We start from the raw sequence: 18,200 nt of genomic DNA on the forward strand, positions 1-18,200 counted from the left end.
TTTGCCAACAAACTCTCTCTCTCTCTTGATTGCGCAAGAACGTGTTAAGACAAGTGAGCCAGCTGAGAAAGAGACTTATCTGGAGATCTATAAGCTCCTTCACACAGAAATACAGGTGGTCCTTTCACAACACACACCAGTACAGCTTGAAAACAGATAATGATAAAGAGACCCTGGGAAATTTGAAAATAGATGGTTGGGGAAAAGGGTTGATAATGAGAAAAGATTAGCCTGACTCAGACAGTCTAATGACTAAAGAGGAAGCATTATCAGGATCAATTTCCTGTACATGATCTGCGTGTGGCCATGGTGGGTGGGTCATTATTGTCAGGCAGTCTGGGAGGTTGCAAGACAATGCAAGACAGAAAGCAATATCTCTCTAAATGAAAACCATACTGTAGCAGCATATAATCACGGTTAGGCTCAAAGACACAGAAACAACGTTTATTGTTGTTGTTTTTTTTTTACCTTCCTAGAGTCATCCTTGTCAGAGCCTCCCGTCTCACTGTCCAGCTGGGGGGATGCAAAAGGACTGAAGTCCTACGAACACACACACACACACACACACACACACACACACACACACACACACACACACACACACAAAGGCTTAGGGTTGGTGAGATCCAGGAAATTACACACAAAAAAAACACAAAAACAGTAGGCTAGGCGTGCATGTTATGACAGGCAACATTTCTTTCTAAACACTGTGTGACGGAAACCGCCTATTCGGCCCCTTGGTTCGGTATAATTGACTCGTTCTGATTTTTAAGGGGAGATAAAAAATCTACGCAGTTTGCTTCTGTGTTCCACCTCGAAGGAAGAACGACGTGCTAAACCACAAACTGGCCTCGGAGGTTCAGACAGCTGAACACACCTGTCTGTGGTTCCCCTCCCCTAACCAAGGGTTAAGACCTCCTAGCCTGGAGGAGGGATGCCCATCAGGCAGCTCAGTCAGAGGTTTTGTATGGTGTTGTTGTAACCTGTGGCAATATAGCAATATCATTCAATGGACATCCAGATCAAGTGTCGGGAGAGGGTTTTAATGTGTGTATTAGGCTACACCTCCGAGGTAGGAGGGGATATTACTGCCAGGATCTCATGGATGTCGTACATAAGGCTCTGCACAGACAATGGCAATGCACAATGTCCTCTGAGTGAGTCTGCCTAGGCTCATGGGCCATTGTTCCTGACTTATGAAAGCACACATTTACGGTACCAGGAAGTAAATTAGGCAGGATCTTCTCTGTCATCCCTTTTCTCTCTCTCTCTCTCTCTCTCTCTCTCTCTCTCTCTCTAACATACGCCTACGATGCAAACCCAATCAGTCAGTAATTTGGCCCACATTTGAGTAGAGAACAAAAGACCACAACAAAACAGATCAAATACATCTAGACCCGTTGCCCCTAGTAACCGTGGCCCATAATGACTCATGACTCAGTGTTTTCAGCCGCATGCTTCCCACAGATGTTTCCTTTCCTTCCTCTTTCTCTAGACATTTGTAAAAAGCAAACGTGCTAAAGCCAAACTAATTTCCATGGAACAATTTACAACCCTGGTTTAAGGGTCCTAGTATTCCACTCCATGCATGACTAGTGAGAATAATACTGCTGTGTTACTGAAGGAAACCTGACCTGCAACAGAGGAGAACATTAATGACAGTAGACCTTTGCCTCAGCTTCAGTTCATACAGAATGTTGAAACCTTATTTCGCGTATTTAGCAATTCCCTTTGGGTTGAGGGACTGAAAATTAGAGGGACAAATCCTGGACCTGACTCATTGGACTGTTTAAAGGTCAGCGTGCGTCAGAAATACAAGCTGAATGTTATTGTTGGATAATAGGCTGTTTTGATTGATGTGCTGTAACGTGAACTGTCAGAAAAAGTGTGCATTGTTTCTTAATCTGTCATAATGCTCCCATACACCCACGAGGCCAGACAGCTGTCTGAACACATGTAGCTACATTTCCCGAAAATGAGACCCTATAGCGCGATGCATACTGATGCTCAGACTTTTAACAGTAGCCTACTGTAGCTATGCGCATACTGTTGAAAGTTGCAACATATTCTGCTGCAACAGCAACAACATATGCTACAGTTCAATATGCAGTCACTGTCTTGTGAAATAATAGCAATTGCAAAATACCCGTGTGACTGTTAAAGGTATCCTACATTAACTTACTGGCATGTTTATGCGTAGAGATCTTTTTTTCTTAGGCGTTTTCTTTGAGTCCTTATTGGACTCCATCACGGTGCTTCCCATTTTCTGGATCAAGGATTACCAAATTTCTTTCATTTCAAGGGACAAAACGCAATTTCTTGATGTGCATGGTTAGTCTTTTCCTGAAACGCAGTTCCTTAACTCCGCGTCTTCCACTTCGTCGAAAACTGAAGAACTGCTTCATCCACCAGGAAGTGTAGCGCAATGAGCGTTTAGCCTACCTATTGGGTGGATTCAACATCAAATGTCACAGTCGCGGCGCGCCGCTCTTTCGCCAACAGATGTCAGTGCTGCACTTTGTCATCACGCCAGTTGTTCGCATGTTTAGCCAGTAGGTGTCTCCCCTGGGCAACTGACCTACACTGATGGAGCCAGTTCAGAACCAGGATGATCAATGAAATTGTCCATAGATAGGCTATATTCCTGTACAGAGTAGATCACACCATGTTCTGTGTGTAGACTAGCCTACTTTATCCAAATAATATAAAGTGTGAGTGATGTCAATGACGAAAAAAATGTTTTTAAGATGTAAAATAGTTTATTTTTGTAAATGTTTCTAAATTCAATTCCACAAACTCCAACCTCATATTACTCTGTACACTTCAAAAGGCATTTTTCAAAAAACATTTCAGACTACTTTACAGGACCAAGAAAAATGTAGCACAATCACACTGGCAGGATGATGTAATATCATACAAGAGGAGAAAAATATTCAAGAAACAATTTTGTTACAACCATTCATTGAGAAAATATATACAATTGAGTCTTCGGAAAGTTAAAAAAATACATGCCATATACATTACAAGTTCTAGACTGTCTCCAAAATTATACAGTCAACTTGAAATTGTGCACGCAAAACATGTTTCATTTTGTAATAGTGTAACTTGTGAAGAGTTAGTGTAAGATTCTTTTCTGATTAAGTAGAATGTCATCTCTTCTGAAAATGTAAGACCACCTACTTACTGCCTCGAACAAGTTTACCCACATGTTTTTTTCTCCATTATACCTTAGTTTCACACAACTGAAATTGTCAACAAACAATGTCATTGGACGACTGTACATAATTTCTATGTAGAAAAAAATGGAGGAAAAAGAGGTGGTGGTCCTCCACATACACCGGTTAAAAAGTAAAAGTTGTGTTTGGGTGGCTTTAAACCTAATTCACAGTTCTAGAAAACCAAACCTGATTAATAGCGAATACATCAGTATGATATCTTACATCCAAAGAGTTCTTTTGATTATTTAACCAATAACTCCTTACCACGTTAGTCAATAAAAATATTTATTCTTGAGTGGTCAAAGTACGTGTAAATCACAAAACACTACGCTACAATACCATACTTTTAATACAACAAAAATACTTTTGTGAATTATTGTGGTTATTTTACAAATTCTGTACAGAATAGTCATAATATATACTCTCAAAAGGAAATCATAATGTCCATCTTAAATAAATTTCAATGACAAAGAAAACAAAAACAATTCAAAAAACACCCCAAACATCAAGAAGGTTAAGGTAGTATTTGGTCGGTTATTCCTATATTTTTCTTTATTTACATTTATACAAAAGTAACAGCATGTCTTCAATCTTCAAAAACAATAGCAGTTCAGCCTTCTTTAACTGTCATTTTGAGAAGAAAATTCATTCACTCAATAATAAATACAAAACGTCCTCTCGAATTCCACTCAAATCACATGACAGAAACCTATGATAAAACTGACTCATGGAATCAAGTATATTAAAGTTTTTTTGTGTGTGTGTGTTTGTCTCTTTTTTTAGTGCAAGTTAATATTCCCTTCGTGGTAGTCATTGCTGTACATCCCTCCATTCAGTGATGTCTACATTTAGCCATACCGTATACATGATCGTATGTTGGTCATACCGTGTACATGATAGTATGTAACATACCGTATACATGATAGTATGTAACAAAAGGGCCTGCCCTTAGTAACCAATAAGGCCGCGCCCCGCACAGTGCTCTCTCCTCATTCGCTGGTGGATTTTGCGCCTAATGTACATCTAACAAAACACACACTTGACAGACAGGGGTCGTCCAATAAAGCAAAGCTTGTCGCGTATATATGGCACGAGTCACACCCCTCACGAGTCACACCCCTCACGGGTCACACCCCTCACGTGACCTCCTCTTTGCCTTCTTTCCCTCCGTTCACCAGGACCGAACTCAGGCGTGGGCCTCCTGCTCATTCTCCAACTGACCTTACTGTGAAGCCCCTCTCGCTCAACATCGGCGCAGATTATGGCAAGGAATGCATTTGTGTTTGGTTGTCCGTTTCATTTTGCTCAGTTGATCCACTTCCTGCAGTTGGAGGCCCCACAGTGGCAGGCGATCCTGTCCTGGCCGTCCACGCAGTCAAACTTGTAGTCGAAACACAGCTGGGGAACCATCCACAACAGATGGTGAGAAAGCGACCTCCGTGAATGATGCAATGGTTCATGTTCCTGGCAAAATGATAAACTCACCTCCTCTCCCTTCTCCACTCTGTGACTGGTGCTGATGATGATTTTATAGCCCCTCTCGAACGTGACCCTCTCAGCGACACAGTTGGGGGCGCAAGAGTGGTTGATGTACCTGTATGATGAGGCAAAAACAATTGCGTGGGGGGACATTCAAATGAGGTACACGCTTCATAATGCTGTCTGTACCATAACAGCAGTGACACAACAACAACAACAACAACAACAAATCCACTGAATGTTTTGTTACCTCGCTAGGCCTCCTGTCCGGGTGGCATCGACGACATGTTCACTATCGATGCGGAACATGAACACTCCTCGGTTCTGAAAATCGTCAGATAGAACTGATTCATACACCCCATATCAACACAACTGATTCATACACCACATATCAACACAACTGATTCATACACCACATATCAACACAACTGATTCATACACCACATATCAACACAACTGATTCATACACCACATATCAACACAACTGATTCATACACCACATATCAACACAACTGATTCATACACCACATATCAACACAACTGATTCATACACCACATATCAACACAACTGATTCATACACCACATATCAACACAACTGATTCATACACCACATATCAACACAACTGATTCATACACCACATATCAACACAACTGATTCATACACCACATATCAACACAACTGATTCATACACCACATATCAACACAACTGATTGATGCACCACATATCAAAAGAACTGATTGTCTTGTATTTTTATCGTCTTGCGTGTCTAGGACTTGCCATAAAACCAGTCGCCCTCTGGGGACAAATAGACTTGAAAGTGAAGTTGAAAGTTGAAGGTTTTAAAACGGAGCCACTCCCACCTGGTCTCTGTAGGTCCTCTCCTTCCTGCGGGCCACCTCGTTGCGGAGGACTGTTCCGTTGTACTCGATCACCATGGTTTGTTTCTCTATGTCCCTGGCAGCGCACAGCCCCAGGCCCTGAAGACATGCCGGACACGCACAGTTACAGCCTGTCCACACCAGACACACGGCTAACTCATGGTAAATGAACTGCGCTTATATAGCGCTTTTATGCAAAGCGCTTTACAATGAAGGCCTCTCGTTTACCCATTCGCACACACATTCACACTGTTGCTCATTGGGAGCAATTTGCGGTTCGGTGTCGTGCCCAAGGACACTTCCGATGTGTCGTCAGGAGCCGGGATTCGAACCGCCGACCCCACTCTACCTCCTGAGCTACTGTACAGCCGCCCCCCCACCCCCTGTTCGTTCACGACCATTTATGTTCCCTCGTTCACACCAGACGGGGGTGTGTGTCTCACCTGGACGCGCGAGCGGGCCAGGTAGACGTTGGCTCGCCACTCGCTCTTCATCCAGCGGTACAGGGAGGACCGGGGGTGCACCGTGGGAGGCTTGCTGTGGGGGGCGCCGCCCTCCCCCTGGGCCGTGTTCTGGCTGGACCGGGAGGTGCTGCTGGGAGATACAGTCTGTGGCCTGTGTGTGGGGAGAAGGCAGGTCTAGTACAGTCACCATGCCAAGACTAAACCAAGACCGTACATATACAGGGTCCCCCTCAGGGTTAAAGTTCAATTGATACTTTTTTGTTTTTCTAAATAGAAATTTTAAATAGAAATTTAATGCCAACTTCATGGTCATACTGGAAAAAGTATGAAGGATATACAGTAATGGAAAATCAGTATGGTTTTTAAGCCCTAGAAAATAATTATTTACCAATTACTTGAACTTATTTGTCAACAAAATTCAATACTTTTAAGGCCTTATTTTGAGACAAATGCAATGCTTTTTAAATACTTTTAAGACCCTGCGGGTACCCTGATATAGAGATAAACGGAGTGAAATCCAGAGGGTTAAACAGTTGTAGACCACCCTGCGTACCTCACAACCAGCGTGGTGGCGGGAGTGCTGACTCGGGGCTGCGCGCGGGCGGAGCCGGTGGAGTTGAACAGCAGGGGCAGCTCCATCAGAGGGTTGCGTCCGTAGCGGAAGTTATACCCCTCGCAGGCCTCCGCTCCAGGGAGCTGCAACCAAACCACAGCGACCTGGGTTCAAATCCTTCCTTCCTCAACGTTGGTATGCACTAATCCACAGCCTGGGCTCAGTGTCTCCTCATTGTTGTGTGAGTATTGTATTTTCTATCAAAATGGTTGCAATGCCTTCACACTGGTCTGGTGTTATTTTGGGGATAGCAGAGAACGGGTACAAACTAGGGCTGTACCCGACCCTGAATTTTGTGAGTCGAATCAGATTCGCCTGTTCGAAACCAGAGATTTGTCGATTCGTTCCTCCATTTTTCCCCCATATGTCTAGGCTGAGGGGAGACCGCGGGAGTCAGGACAGCTGTCAAACTTTAAACTCAAACTCGCAGGCAGCAAATAAAAGACACCGATTTTTCTTGCTAAATATGAATCATCTAGCCCACATTGTCCATCTTCTTCAGATGTCCCCATGTTTTTATGCAGTGTTTCCCATAGCCTACATTAGGGATGGGGGATTTGACGATAGTGTCCTCAACTGCGCATTTGAAAGCGTTTGTGAATAGGCTCATGCATTGAGCAGCAGTCACCAAGGAAATGTTTTGGCATTTTCAGAGACATTCAAGCTCAATCTCTCTATGGGAGAAAAGGGGTCCCCTGCCGTATTCCCTCCACTATCAGTCTTAAGTCTCCTTTTACTGCACAACAAATAGCTACAGTAATAGCCTAGGTCTAAAGTGAATGATTAGGCCAATATATATATATATATATATACACACACACTATATTGCCAAAAGTATTCACTCACCCATCCAACAGATGACAGAGCGGGGTCAGCGGATGCTGAGGCGCATAGTGCACAGAGGTCACCAACTTTCTGCAGTCAATCGCTTCAGACCGCCAAACTTCAGATGGCCTTCAGATTAGCTCAAGAACAGTGCGTAGAGAGCTTCACGGAATGGGTTTACATGGCCGAGCAGCTGCATCCAAGCCATACATCACCAAGTGCAATGCAAAGCGCCGGATGCAGTGGTGTAAAGCATGCCGCCACTGGACTCTAGAGCAGTGGAGACGTGTTCTCTGGAGTGACGAATCACGCTTCTCCATCTGGCAATCTGATGGATGAGTCTGGGTTTGGCGGTTGCCAGGAGAACGGTACTTGTCTGACTGCATTGTGCCAAGTGTGAAGTTTGGTGGAGGGGGGATTGTGGTGTGGGTTGTTTTTCAGGAGCTGGGCTTGGCCCCTTAGTTCCAGTGAAAGGAACTCTGAATGCTTCAGCATACCAAGTGATTCTGGACAATTCCATGCTCCCAACTTTGTGGGAACAGTTTGGGGATGGCCCCTTCCTGTTCCAACATGACTGCGCACCAGTGCACAAAGCAAGGTCCATAAAGACATGGATGAGTGAATTTGGTGTGGAAGAACTTGACTGGCCTATCCTCAACCCGATAGAACACTTTTGGGATGAATTAGAGCGGAGACTGCGAGCCAGGCCTTCTCATCCAACATCAGTGTCTGACCTCACAAATGCGCTTCTGGAAGAATGGTCAAAAATTCCAATAAACACACTCCTAAACCTTGTAGAAAGCCTTCCCAGAAGAGTTGAAGCTGTTATAGCTGCAAAGGGTGGGCCGGCGTCATATTAAACCCTATGGATTAAGAATGGGATGTCACTTAAGTGCATATGCCTGTAAAGGCAGATGAGCGAATACTTTTGGCAATATAGTGTATATATAAACCCTTATTTAACCAGATAAAAACCCATTGAGACACAAGTTCTCATTTACAAGGCTGACCTGGACGAGAGGCAAGTATATCAATAAAAACATGCAGGTACAGTACAGTAAAAACAAACGAACAAACAAAAAGAAATGGGTACATATCAAGACTACCAACTGCTCCACTAGAAGGAGCAGAGAGCAGTTGGTAGTCAGGAGCCGAATTTAGAACCAGACCTGAGTGCAGCAGCAGCTGACTAGAATAGATACACATAAAAATCACAAGGCAGGTGAGTCATCTTAGCCCACCAGCGTCTGCAGCAAAAAAACAACTGCTGGACTTAAAAAAGAATCTCAGTCGACTTAAGGGTCTCCGACTGATGATGGGACTCGTCGACTGCCAGTGGGCGGCCCTAGTACAAACCGATTCGGTGATCTTGGCCACGGCGGAGACGGTGAGCCCGAACAGGTCCTCTCCCTTCAGGTAGATGGGGAACAGCTTCAGGGTGCCCGACTCAGTCCTCCTCTCAGCCACCGGACCCAGGACCTGATCCCACACTCCTGGAGCAACAGCCAGCCAGAGACAGACCGACAGACAGACAGACAGAGACAGACCGAGAAATAGACAGACAGAGACAGACAAACAGACAGACCGACAGACAGACCGACAGACAGACAGAGACAGACCGACAGACAGACAGCCAGAGACAGACAGCCAGAGACAGACCGACAGACAGTCAGAGACAGACAGACCGACAGAGAGACAGAGACAGACAGAGACAGACAGACAGACACAGACAGACAGACAGAGACAGACCGACAGCCAGAGATAGACAGCCAGAGACAGACAGCCAGAGACAGACCGACAGACAGTCAGAGACAGACAGACCGACAGAGAGACAGAGACAGACAGAGACAGACAGAGACAGACAGACAGCCAGAGACAGACCGACAGCCAGAGATAGACAGCCAGAGACAGACAGCCAGAGACATACAGACAGACAGACAGACCGACAGACAGACGGCAGGTGGTTAGATAAAGCACCCGAGCCGAGTCGTATGAAAGCTTTCATGACCGTCCTGGCACTGCGCTGTCATTTGCACCGCTCTGTCTTTTGCACTGTTTACGACAGTTGGCCGCAACATTCGCTAGCTAGTTACGAGGTCATCCCAAGATCCGTGCACACACTGGTGTCACGATAACGTTAACGTGACGTGAAAATTGGTCTATAGTTATTTATTAAGTGTCATGCGCCAACAGTCCAAAACAAATTCCTAGTATGTGAGAAAACCTACCAGGCTCAATAAAAATGATTCTGATTCCGACGAGTAAACATCGAACGTACTGCAATATAAACCGGTGTGTGTGTGTGTGTGGGGGGAGTCCGCTGACCTTTGGCGGTGGAGTCGGTCAGCACCAGGTCCTTGTATCCCCGCTCGACCACCCGGACGGTGAACTCGGGCCGGTCGTCCCTCTCCTCCACCGCGCACACGTAGCGACAGCGCCGGCTGCCGTGACGCATGCTCCAGTAGATGCGGCAGGCCTCGTAGCCGGCGGGGCAGATGGCGGCGGGCGTGTGGAAGGCCGCCGCCTGCCCTGGCGCCAGCTGGCCCACGGCGTGCAGCACCAGGCTGCCCACGCGGAAGGTGTAGCCCAGCTCGGGCCGCCGCACGGCGCTCGCCACCTGACGCGCCTCGTCCCGCTGCACGTAGACGCGGCGGAAGACGGCGAAGCAGCGCAGCTCGTGCTCCGGCGTCTGGGCGTGGCCTCCGCGTGGCCGGTGGGCGTGGCACAGCATGGTCTTGTCCTTGAAGAAGGTGCAGTGGGCCTGCAGGGCGCAGGTGAAGTGGTAGACGTTGGCGCAGCGCAGGCGGTGGCAGCCGCTGGTGGCGCCCGTCTGCTGGCAGTAGGCGCAGCGTACCGCCCGGCCGCGCCGCAGCGCCAGCTCCACGTTGATGAGGGCGCCCGCCTGTGTCTCGTACACCTCCGTGGACCACAGGGCGCAGTTGAGGTGCACCCAGGCGTCCAGGTCCAGGTTGAGCAGCCGGGCCGGCCCGTCGGTGATGCCGTCGCCCAGCTGGTGGCAGAAGCAGCAGCGCCGGCCGTCGCGCAGCGTGGCGGGTGGGCGGAGCGAGGCGCCCAGCTTCCGCAGAAGCTCGTCCACCTCGTCCTCGTCGGGCAGCTGCGAGTTGCCCCGGGCCGGCGCCGCCGTCACCTGGACGGTCCACTTCCGCCAGCGCAGGCCCTTCTGCCGCTTGCCCTGGTGCCAGGTGTCCGGGTGGTGGTGGTGGTGCGCCCGCGGACGCGCCTTCAGCTTCACCGTCACCTTGATGACGTCCGACTTGGGCTCGGCTTTGGGGGCGTCGCCGGCGCTGGGGAAGGGGAGGGGCGGGGTGGACGGGGGGGACTGCTTGGGCTGGAGCTGGGCCAGGCAGTGGACATCCAGGGAGGACATGTTGTTGCTGTACTGATGCTGGGCTTTGGACAGGCTCTCCTGCTTCTGCTCGGACTCCGGGAGCAAAGACACCGCGTCCTGGCGAGACAACAACGTTTGTATTATTTGGACGACACGCTCAAAAAGCCATCCGTGTTTCACATATTGGTTTTAGCTTTGAGTAGTCTCAACGTCTCAACACCTATGGGTCAGAGCATTCTATAGTTAGGACAAACCTTGGTGTCCGTGGTTGGCCTGAACTGTGACGACGACGAAGAGGAGGAGGAGGAAGAGGCAGAGTACAGGAGGAAGCAGCTGTGGCTGCAGAAGACCAGGTTCCCCTCAGGCCCGGACTGGCCGTCCGGCTCCTGGAGAGACAGGAAGTCGGGCGTTTGTCAGGAGAGAACCCAGCAGGAAGCAGGAAGACGCATGCCGTTTCAAGTTCTGGGGCTCCAAAGGCGATGATTAAATCAAAAAGACTGACTGATGCATATTCAAAACACAATTTACACTAAGAGCGAAGGATATTAAATAAACATCAAACAGCTCCAGTATTCATATAACCTATGAACCCCCGAGACTAGTCTAAGATCATGTCACTTAACCCCCTAATTGCCTTGAGATGGATTTCACTCCAACAGGGAAGATTTACATAATCAGTGGATACTGTGTGTGTGTGGAGAGAGAGAGAGAGTGAGAGAGAGAGAGCATGTGTGTGAGTGTGTGAGAGAGAGACAGAGAGAGAGAGAGAGAGACAGACAGAGTGTATGACCATGTGAAATGGATGTGTGTGTAGGCCATCAGGCTGAATCTGTGGGTTACTCCATGCTTCGAGGTGGAGCCTAGCGTTCAGCTCAGGACCCCGTCTGTTGAAGGTGGTCGCGGGGATGCTGACTAGCACTGGAGTAATCTATCTCTCTCATGGAGATACAGTCTAATGGGTGGAATGTAGGCTGTAGAGAATGTGACTGCATAATATAAATCAACCCATATAGATTCTGTGGACCATTAGCTAGACAGAAACTATTGTGTGATAAAGACCACTTGATCGGTGTACAGCCAATTATACAATTGTCTCCAATTTGTCACTTGAACCAACCAAGGACAACGTAACAGGGGCTCGCTCTGTACCCGTTTGTGCGTGGGAAGGTCTTTGACGGATTTCTGAACTCCGCTTCCCAGGACCACCACCTTGCAGTGACAGCACCACTGGGGTTTGGGTCCCGGGCTGCCGGGGGTCTTCTGGTGGGCTCCTCTGACCGCGGCCGGGCCTGAAACACACAGACGGACCAGTCCATCTCATCGTCTCGGGGGTTTCTCCAGAGAGGCCGTTTCTGACAGGAGTATACACACTGACTGGGCACTGGGTGGACCTGAGGACTGGAAAAAGCTCTCCTATTGATAACCTATGAAAGTTAGGAGTTAATTCAGCTATGATGATTTCTAAATCAAACACACGTTTTTAAAGAACAACACCTAATTACAGACCGCAGATGCAATTAGAGCAGATAATTGAGAAGAATGCCTATATCCCCGCGCTCTCGACGAGGGGTCCGCTCTCTCGTTGGGGCCGTTTCATTAAGGGCCCGGCTCACAGACTGACGGCGGTAAACAGGAGCTCGAGCGCCGCGGAGGTCCGGCTGCGGGATCATTACTGCGTTTCATTAGCTCGGTGGATCGTTGCGGAAAATCAATAAGGATGTCCATCAGCAGCACCTGTGCCAGACGCGGCCCCGCAGTCCCAGGCAGATAACGAGGGGCGGGACAAAACGGGGGGGCCGTTGGTAAACATCGTTAAAGGGGTCTAATTACGTTTTGGGACGACCAGGGGGAGAACAATGAGATATGGAGATCGCCAAGGTGCCGCGTGTTGCTTCAGAGGGTCAGATAGGATTCATTTACCGCAGGAATGAAGAAAACAGGCCTGAATTCGCAAGTAGCTGCGACGACATACTGTACTGAACCTGCATGGATCCACACACAACAACCTCACAAACAATGTTACACTCTTAGACACCATATGCTAAGATAAACTTCCAGATGCATCATAAATGGATTTTGATTTGTTTTTTTCTTTAAAAAAAACATAACACTGGCGCTTCTTGCTCCAGTACGAGATTGTGTGTGTGTGTGTCCTTGAGCAAGACACTGAACCCCAAAATGCTTCCAATGAGCAGGCTGGCACCTTGCATGGCAGCTGCCGCCATTGGTGTGTGAATGTGTGTGTGAAGGGGTGAATAAGAGACCATTGTAAAGCGCTTTGGATAAAAGTTCTATAAACTGGACACGGTTTATTTACCATGATGTAGCAGACGACCCTCCAGTTGAGATGAGTCTCAAGTTTCACAAGTTTCCTGAATCCGATTATCTTTAGCTCTCTGATAAGCTGAATACAGCAGTGACTGATAGTAGCCTAGAGTATGCTACACAAGGACATCATGCTCAACACAACTTTGAGACTTTTGTATGTTGCACCGATCGCCCCCTCCCCCCTGAATACAGCAGTCACGCAATCACTGATAATACAGCCTATAACACACAAGGATATAATGCTCAACACAACTTAGTGGACAACAGCAGCATTGCTCTTTTACATTTCTGTGGACCGACCAACCAACCGACCGACCGAATTATAGAGCTGCTGGTGACAAAAAAAAGTCTGGTGACAGAGAAGAACGCAAGTCTGTCGCTGTCACACTGAGTTTGTATCGATCACATTACATTCCAGCTCCCCCGCTGATGCCAGGACAGCAGAGTCACTGCTTATCTTTCGCCTCAGGCTCCAAACTCATCTCATCAAGAAGTACTACCACGATCCTCCCTCTGAAGCACCCATTGTATTTTAAGATTGCTATTCTTGCATTTTGCCCTTAGCACTAGATTATGCTCCTAGTCACTTGTTTTAGAGAGGAGGTGCACTTTGGAGTTCTGGCAAGTAGCAGTACACTAACTTTTCCTACGTTAAATGTAATTATTTTAAGTCGCTTTGGATAAAAGCATCAGCTAAATGACTGTAATATAATGTTGTATCGATAATATCAAAATGTCCGCCCCCCTCGTGTGAGCGCACGCCAGCTGAAGGGGGCAGGGGTGCACACAGCACGCTCAGTCCTCTCACCCAAGGCGTCCGGCTGGAAGCGGTTGTGCAGCGCCTGCTGCTGCATCATCATCCCGGCCTGCGGCCCGCCGACCCTGACCGGCTGCCCCGGGCCCCCCGTGTCCACGCGGCCCTGGAACAGCGCCGGGGGCCGATGCTCGAGGCCGTGGGGGCCCACGCGGAGCCCGCTCAGCATGGCCAGGGGGCCCCGGTCCGGGGTGCTGCTGACCTCGTAGCTGCTGGGGATCTTCACGCACAGCAGGTCAGAAATGGCGGCCACCACGCCCGTGATGTTCTGGGAAGGAGAGTAAAGAGGTCTGGTTATGGCCTGACTGCAGTAAAAGGCTGCTTTCTTGCCAAACTGCACTCTTATTTAAAAAACTGCACTTTTATTATCATCCCTATAGTAGCTTTCGTATTTCTATAGCTTTTATAATATTTATATATCATCCTTTTTATCTAGCTATTTTCCTCACATGTCACATCCGTCACACGTTCCTGCAGATTCATGCTCTACAACATCAGGAGGATTCGCCCTTTCCTCACTAATGAAACAGCGCAGGTACTCATCCAGGCCCTGGTCATCTCCCGCCTGGACTACTGCAACTCCCTCCTCGCGGGGGCACCGGCGTCAGCCATTAAACCTCTGAAACTTGTCCAGAAAGCTGCTGCTCGCCTGGTGTTCAACCCCCCCAAATTCTCCCACACAACTTCCCTCCTCCGTTCCCTACACTGGCTCCCTGTAGCGGCTCACATCCAGTTTAAAACTCTGGCGCTAACCTACAGGGCAATGAAAGGAACAGCCCCCTCCTACCTCCAGGCCATGGTCAAACCCTACACCCCCTCCCGACCGCTACGCTCTGCTACCTCAGGGCGACTGGTTGCCCCGTCACTCCGAGGCTCCTGCGGTCGATCGACACGGTCACGGCTCTTCTCTGTCCTGGCCCCGCAGTGGTGGAATGAACTGCCCACTGATGTCAGGACAGCAGAGTCGCTGCCCATCTTTCGTCGCAGGCTCAAAACTCATCTCTTCAAGAAGTACTACAACAATCCTCCCACCTAAGCACTTATTGTATTATATTATATTGCACTGTACTTTAGATTGTGATTCTTGCACTTTGCCTTCAGCACTAGATTATGCTCTTAGTCACTTGTTTTAGAAAGAAGATGCACTTGTGAGTTCTGGCAAGTAGTAGTACATTGGCTCTTCCTACGTTAAATGCAATTATTGTTAGTCGCTTTGGATAAAAGCGTCTGCTAAATGACTGTAATGTACTGTAATGTAGCTGCATTTTATACCGTCAGTCACAGCTATGTTTATATGTCTTTGTAGTGTTGTTTCTTTGTGTTCTGTGAAGTGTGTGTTCTGTGTAGTAGAGTATGTATGGTCATATTCTGTGTTAGCACCTTGGCCCACTGAGGAACATCTCGTTCAGCCGTGCCCTTGTTTGTGGATGAATGACACTAAAACTGACTTGACTTTTTTGTCACATTGAACTGTACAGGTGCATCCCAAAAAAATTGAATATTGTGAAAAAGTCATTATTTTCAGTTTAATTTAATTCAAAACGTGAAACTTTCACGTATTCTAGATCCATTACACAAAGTGAAATATTTCAAGCCTTTTTAGTTTTAATCTTTATGATTGTACAGTATGTTCATTTATACACTCAATACTTTGTAGGGGCTCCTTTTGCACAAATTACTGCATCAACAATCAGCCTTGAAATATTTCACTACATGTGTAATGAATCTATAATATATGAAAGTTTCACGTTTTGAATTAAATTACGGAAAATAATGAACATTTTCACAATATTCTAATCGCATTGCCTATTAAATGACTGTAGCAGACATGGTCCTGTACTCAGACATGGTCCTGTACTCATCAGACATGGTCCTGTACTCAGACATGGTCCTGTACTCATCAGACATGGTCCTGTACTCATCAGACATGGTCCTGTACTCATCAGACATGGTCCTGTACTCAGACATGGTCCTGTACTCACGGTCCTGTACTCATCAGACATGGTCCTGTACTCAGACATGGTCCTGTACTCATCAGACATGGTCCTGTACTCATCAGACATGGTCCTGTACTCATCAGACATGGTCCTGTACTCATCAGACATGGTCCTGTACTCATCAGACATGGTCCTGTACTCATCAGACATGGTCCTGTACTCAGACATGGTCCTGTACTCATCAGACATGGTCCTGTACTCATCAGACATGGTCCTGTACTCAGACATGGTCCTGTACTCATCAGACATGGTCCTGTACTCATCAGACATGGTCCTGTACTCATCAGACATGGTCCTGTACTCAGACATGGTCCTGTACTCATCAGACATGGTCCTGTACTCACGGTCCTGTACTCATCAGACATGGTCCTGTACTCATCAGACATGGTCCTGTACTCATCAGACATGGTCCTGTACTCATCAGACATGGTCCTGTACTCATCAGACATGGTCCTGTACTCATCAGACATGGTCCTGTACTCATCAGACATGGTCCTGTACTCATCAGACATGGTCCTGTACTCATCAGACATGGTCCTGTACTCAGACATGGTCCTGTACTCATCAGACATGGTCCTGTACTCAGACATGGTCCTGTACTCATCAGACATGGTCCTGTACTCAGACATGGTCCTGTACTCAGACATGGTCCTGTACTCAGACATGGTCCTGTACTCAGACATGGTCCTAAAGGTTAAAGGTTAAAGTCCCACTGATTGTCCCACACCTGAGTGTGTAAAAAAGGTTCTCCACATTTGACCCATCCCCAGGGGGAGCGGTGAGCAGCAGCGGTGCTGCGCTCGGGAATCATTTGGTGACATGGTCCTGTACTCAGCGCGTGGGGAAGTGTAACTCACCTCGGCGGCGGCTGGCCTCAGTGTGATGGCGACGGACACCAGGCCGGGTTTGGGGTCGGCGGAGATCGGGCCGAAGTGGGCGCCGAAGAACATACTGGATGGCTCCGTCTTAACATCCTGCAGCCGGGCCAGCGACCCTGCGGTACCGGGAAAACAGAACATTCGGCGAAGGAAATCGGGATGTAAACATTGTTTTTTTTATATTTAAGTCATTAAGAGTCTTCTAATAACGGGAGCCGTTCCGTCACACAACCCGACGTTTCAATGATACTCAGAGCCAGAGTTACATCCGGGGGGAGGAGCGAGCGCCGTTACCTTTCCCGGCCGGGGTGGGGAGCATGGGGAGGACGGGGGACAGACAGGGAGAGGGCGGCTCCTCCTTCACCAGGGACAGGTCGGGGTAGCGGCTGATCTCCATGCCAACCACGCTTTCGGGGGACGAGGAGGGGACGAAGCTGTCGGGGGTGTCCCTGTCCTTGCAGTGCTCTTGTCCTCGGTTACTACGGACGAAGGAGGAGAGCGACTAGTACATACAGGGGAATCCATACAGGACAGCTGACAGTCAGTACTTATTTATAAATCATGATCACTGAGACAGTGAGTATAATGTTTTATTGATTTATTACCAGATTGATCAAGAGGGATAGTGTGTGTGTGTGTGTTTTACCTGAGCTCCTCCTGGTTGTTATGCGGTGGCGTGGGCAGCGAGGCGGGGACGTCCACGGTCTTGGGTCCCTGGGCGATGGCTCGGGCAAGCAGGTCCTCCTCGGTCCGGAACGGGACGTGGAGCGGCTTGGGGACCAGGCCTTTGGACACTGGAGGGACGAGGAAAGCTGGGATGACAACACATGCGCCGCAATACTCCTCGACTAAGTCGGCACGCCACGTTACTATGCTATCTCCCCAAAAAACATCCTCCTGTCTACAATCTACAGATAAGGTAAGGCGTTTGGATGAATAATGTCTCACAATATTCCGTAGACTCTATCTTTAAAAAAAAACTATACTGACAGAAAATGGATGCAATATATGTCTTCCTTATTTATTATTTTATTTATATCCTGACAAGTCCAAGGATAAGATACCTGCGCTGCCCATCTCTTTACTATACGTGCAGGTAATGCCAATCCATTTCTGTTTGAAAAACGGAAGCTGATAAACCGTGTGATCGTGTGCTAAAAATAAATCGGTGTATGTTATGCTGAGATTACAACTTACTCCATACACCCTTTAACCGTTTTATTTATTTATGTATTTATTTATTTATTACATTTTTCTGTAAAACTACTGGCCTGAATCCCACCAATCAAAGCTCAGCACATTGGGGGCAGCGCTGTTGACGCACAACTACGCTGAGAATACCGTAACGTACGGA

The 18,200-nt window shown here is 47.8% G+C and overlaps 1 protein-coding gene across 1 annotated transcript in view; it reads right to left on the reverse strand.

Moving 5' to 3' along the window:
- Positions 1–2,822: 2,822 nt before the first annotated feature.
- Positions 2,823–18,200, reverse strand: part of kmt2cb (lysine (K)-specific methyltransferase 2Cb) — a gene marked incomplete at its 5' end in the record, with an annotated part of 60,125 nt that continues 44,747 nt past the window's right edge. Inside the window, 14 exons of the mRNA XM_084447263.1 lie at positions 2,823–4,616; positions 4,704–4,812; positions 4,948–5,021; positions 5,561–5,677; positions 6,022–6,193; positions 6,596–6,738; positions 8,837–8,973; positions 9,806–10,946; positions 11,084–11,215; positions 11,979–12,118; positions 13,966–14,239; positions 16,826–16,962; positions 17,141–17,325; positions 17,493–17,640. Of these exons, the coding sequence (XP_084303389.1) occupies positions 4,524–4,616; positions 4,704–4,812; positions 4,948–5,021; positions 5,561–5,677; positions 6,022–6,193; positions 6,596–6,738; positions 8,837–8,973; positions 9,806–10,946; positions 11,084–11,215; positions 11,979–12,118; positions 13,966–14,239; positions 16,826–16,962; positions 17,141–17,325; positions 17,493–17,640 (3,002 nt within the window). The 3' untranslated portion in view covers positions 2,823–4,523. The remainder of the gene's footprint in view (positions 4,617–4,703; positions 4,813–4,947; positions 5,022–5,560; positions 5,678–6,021; positions 6,194–6,595; positions 6,739–8,836; positions 8,974–9,805; positions 10,947–11,083; positions 11,216–11,978; positions 12,119–13,965; positions 14,240–16,825; positions 16,963–17,140; positions 17,326–17,492; positions 17,641–18,200) is intronic.

The sequence above is a fragment of the Borostomias antarcticus genome (genome assembly GCF_949987555.1).
Source record: "Borostomias antarcticus genome assembly, chromosome: 12".
Lineage (NCBI taxonomy): Eukaryota > Metazoa > Chordata > Actinopteri > Stomiiformes > Stomiidae > Borostomias > Borostomias antarcticus.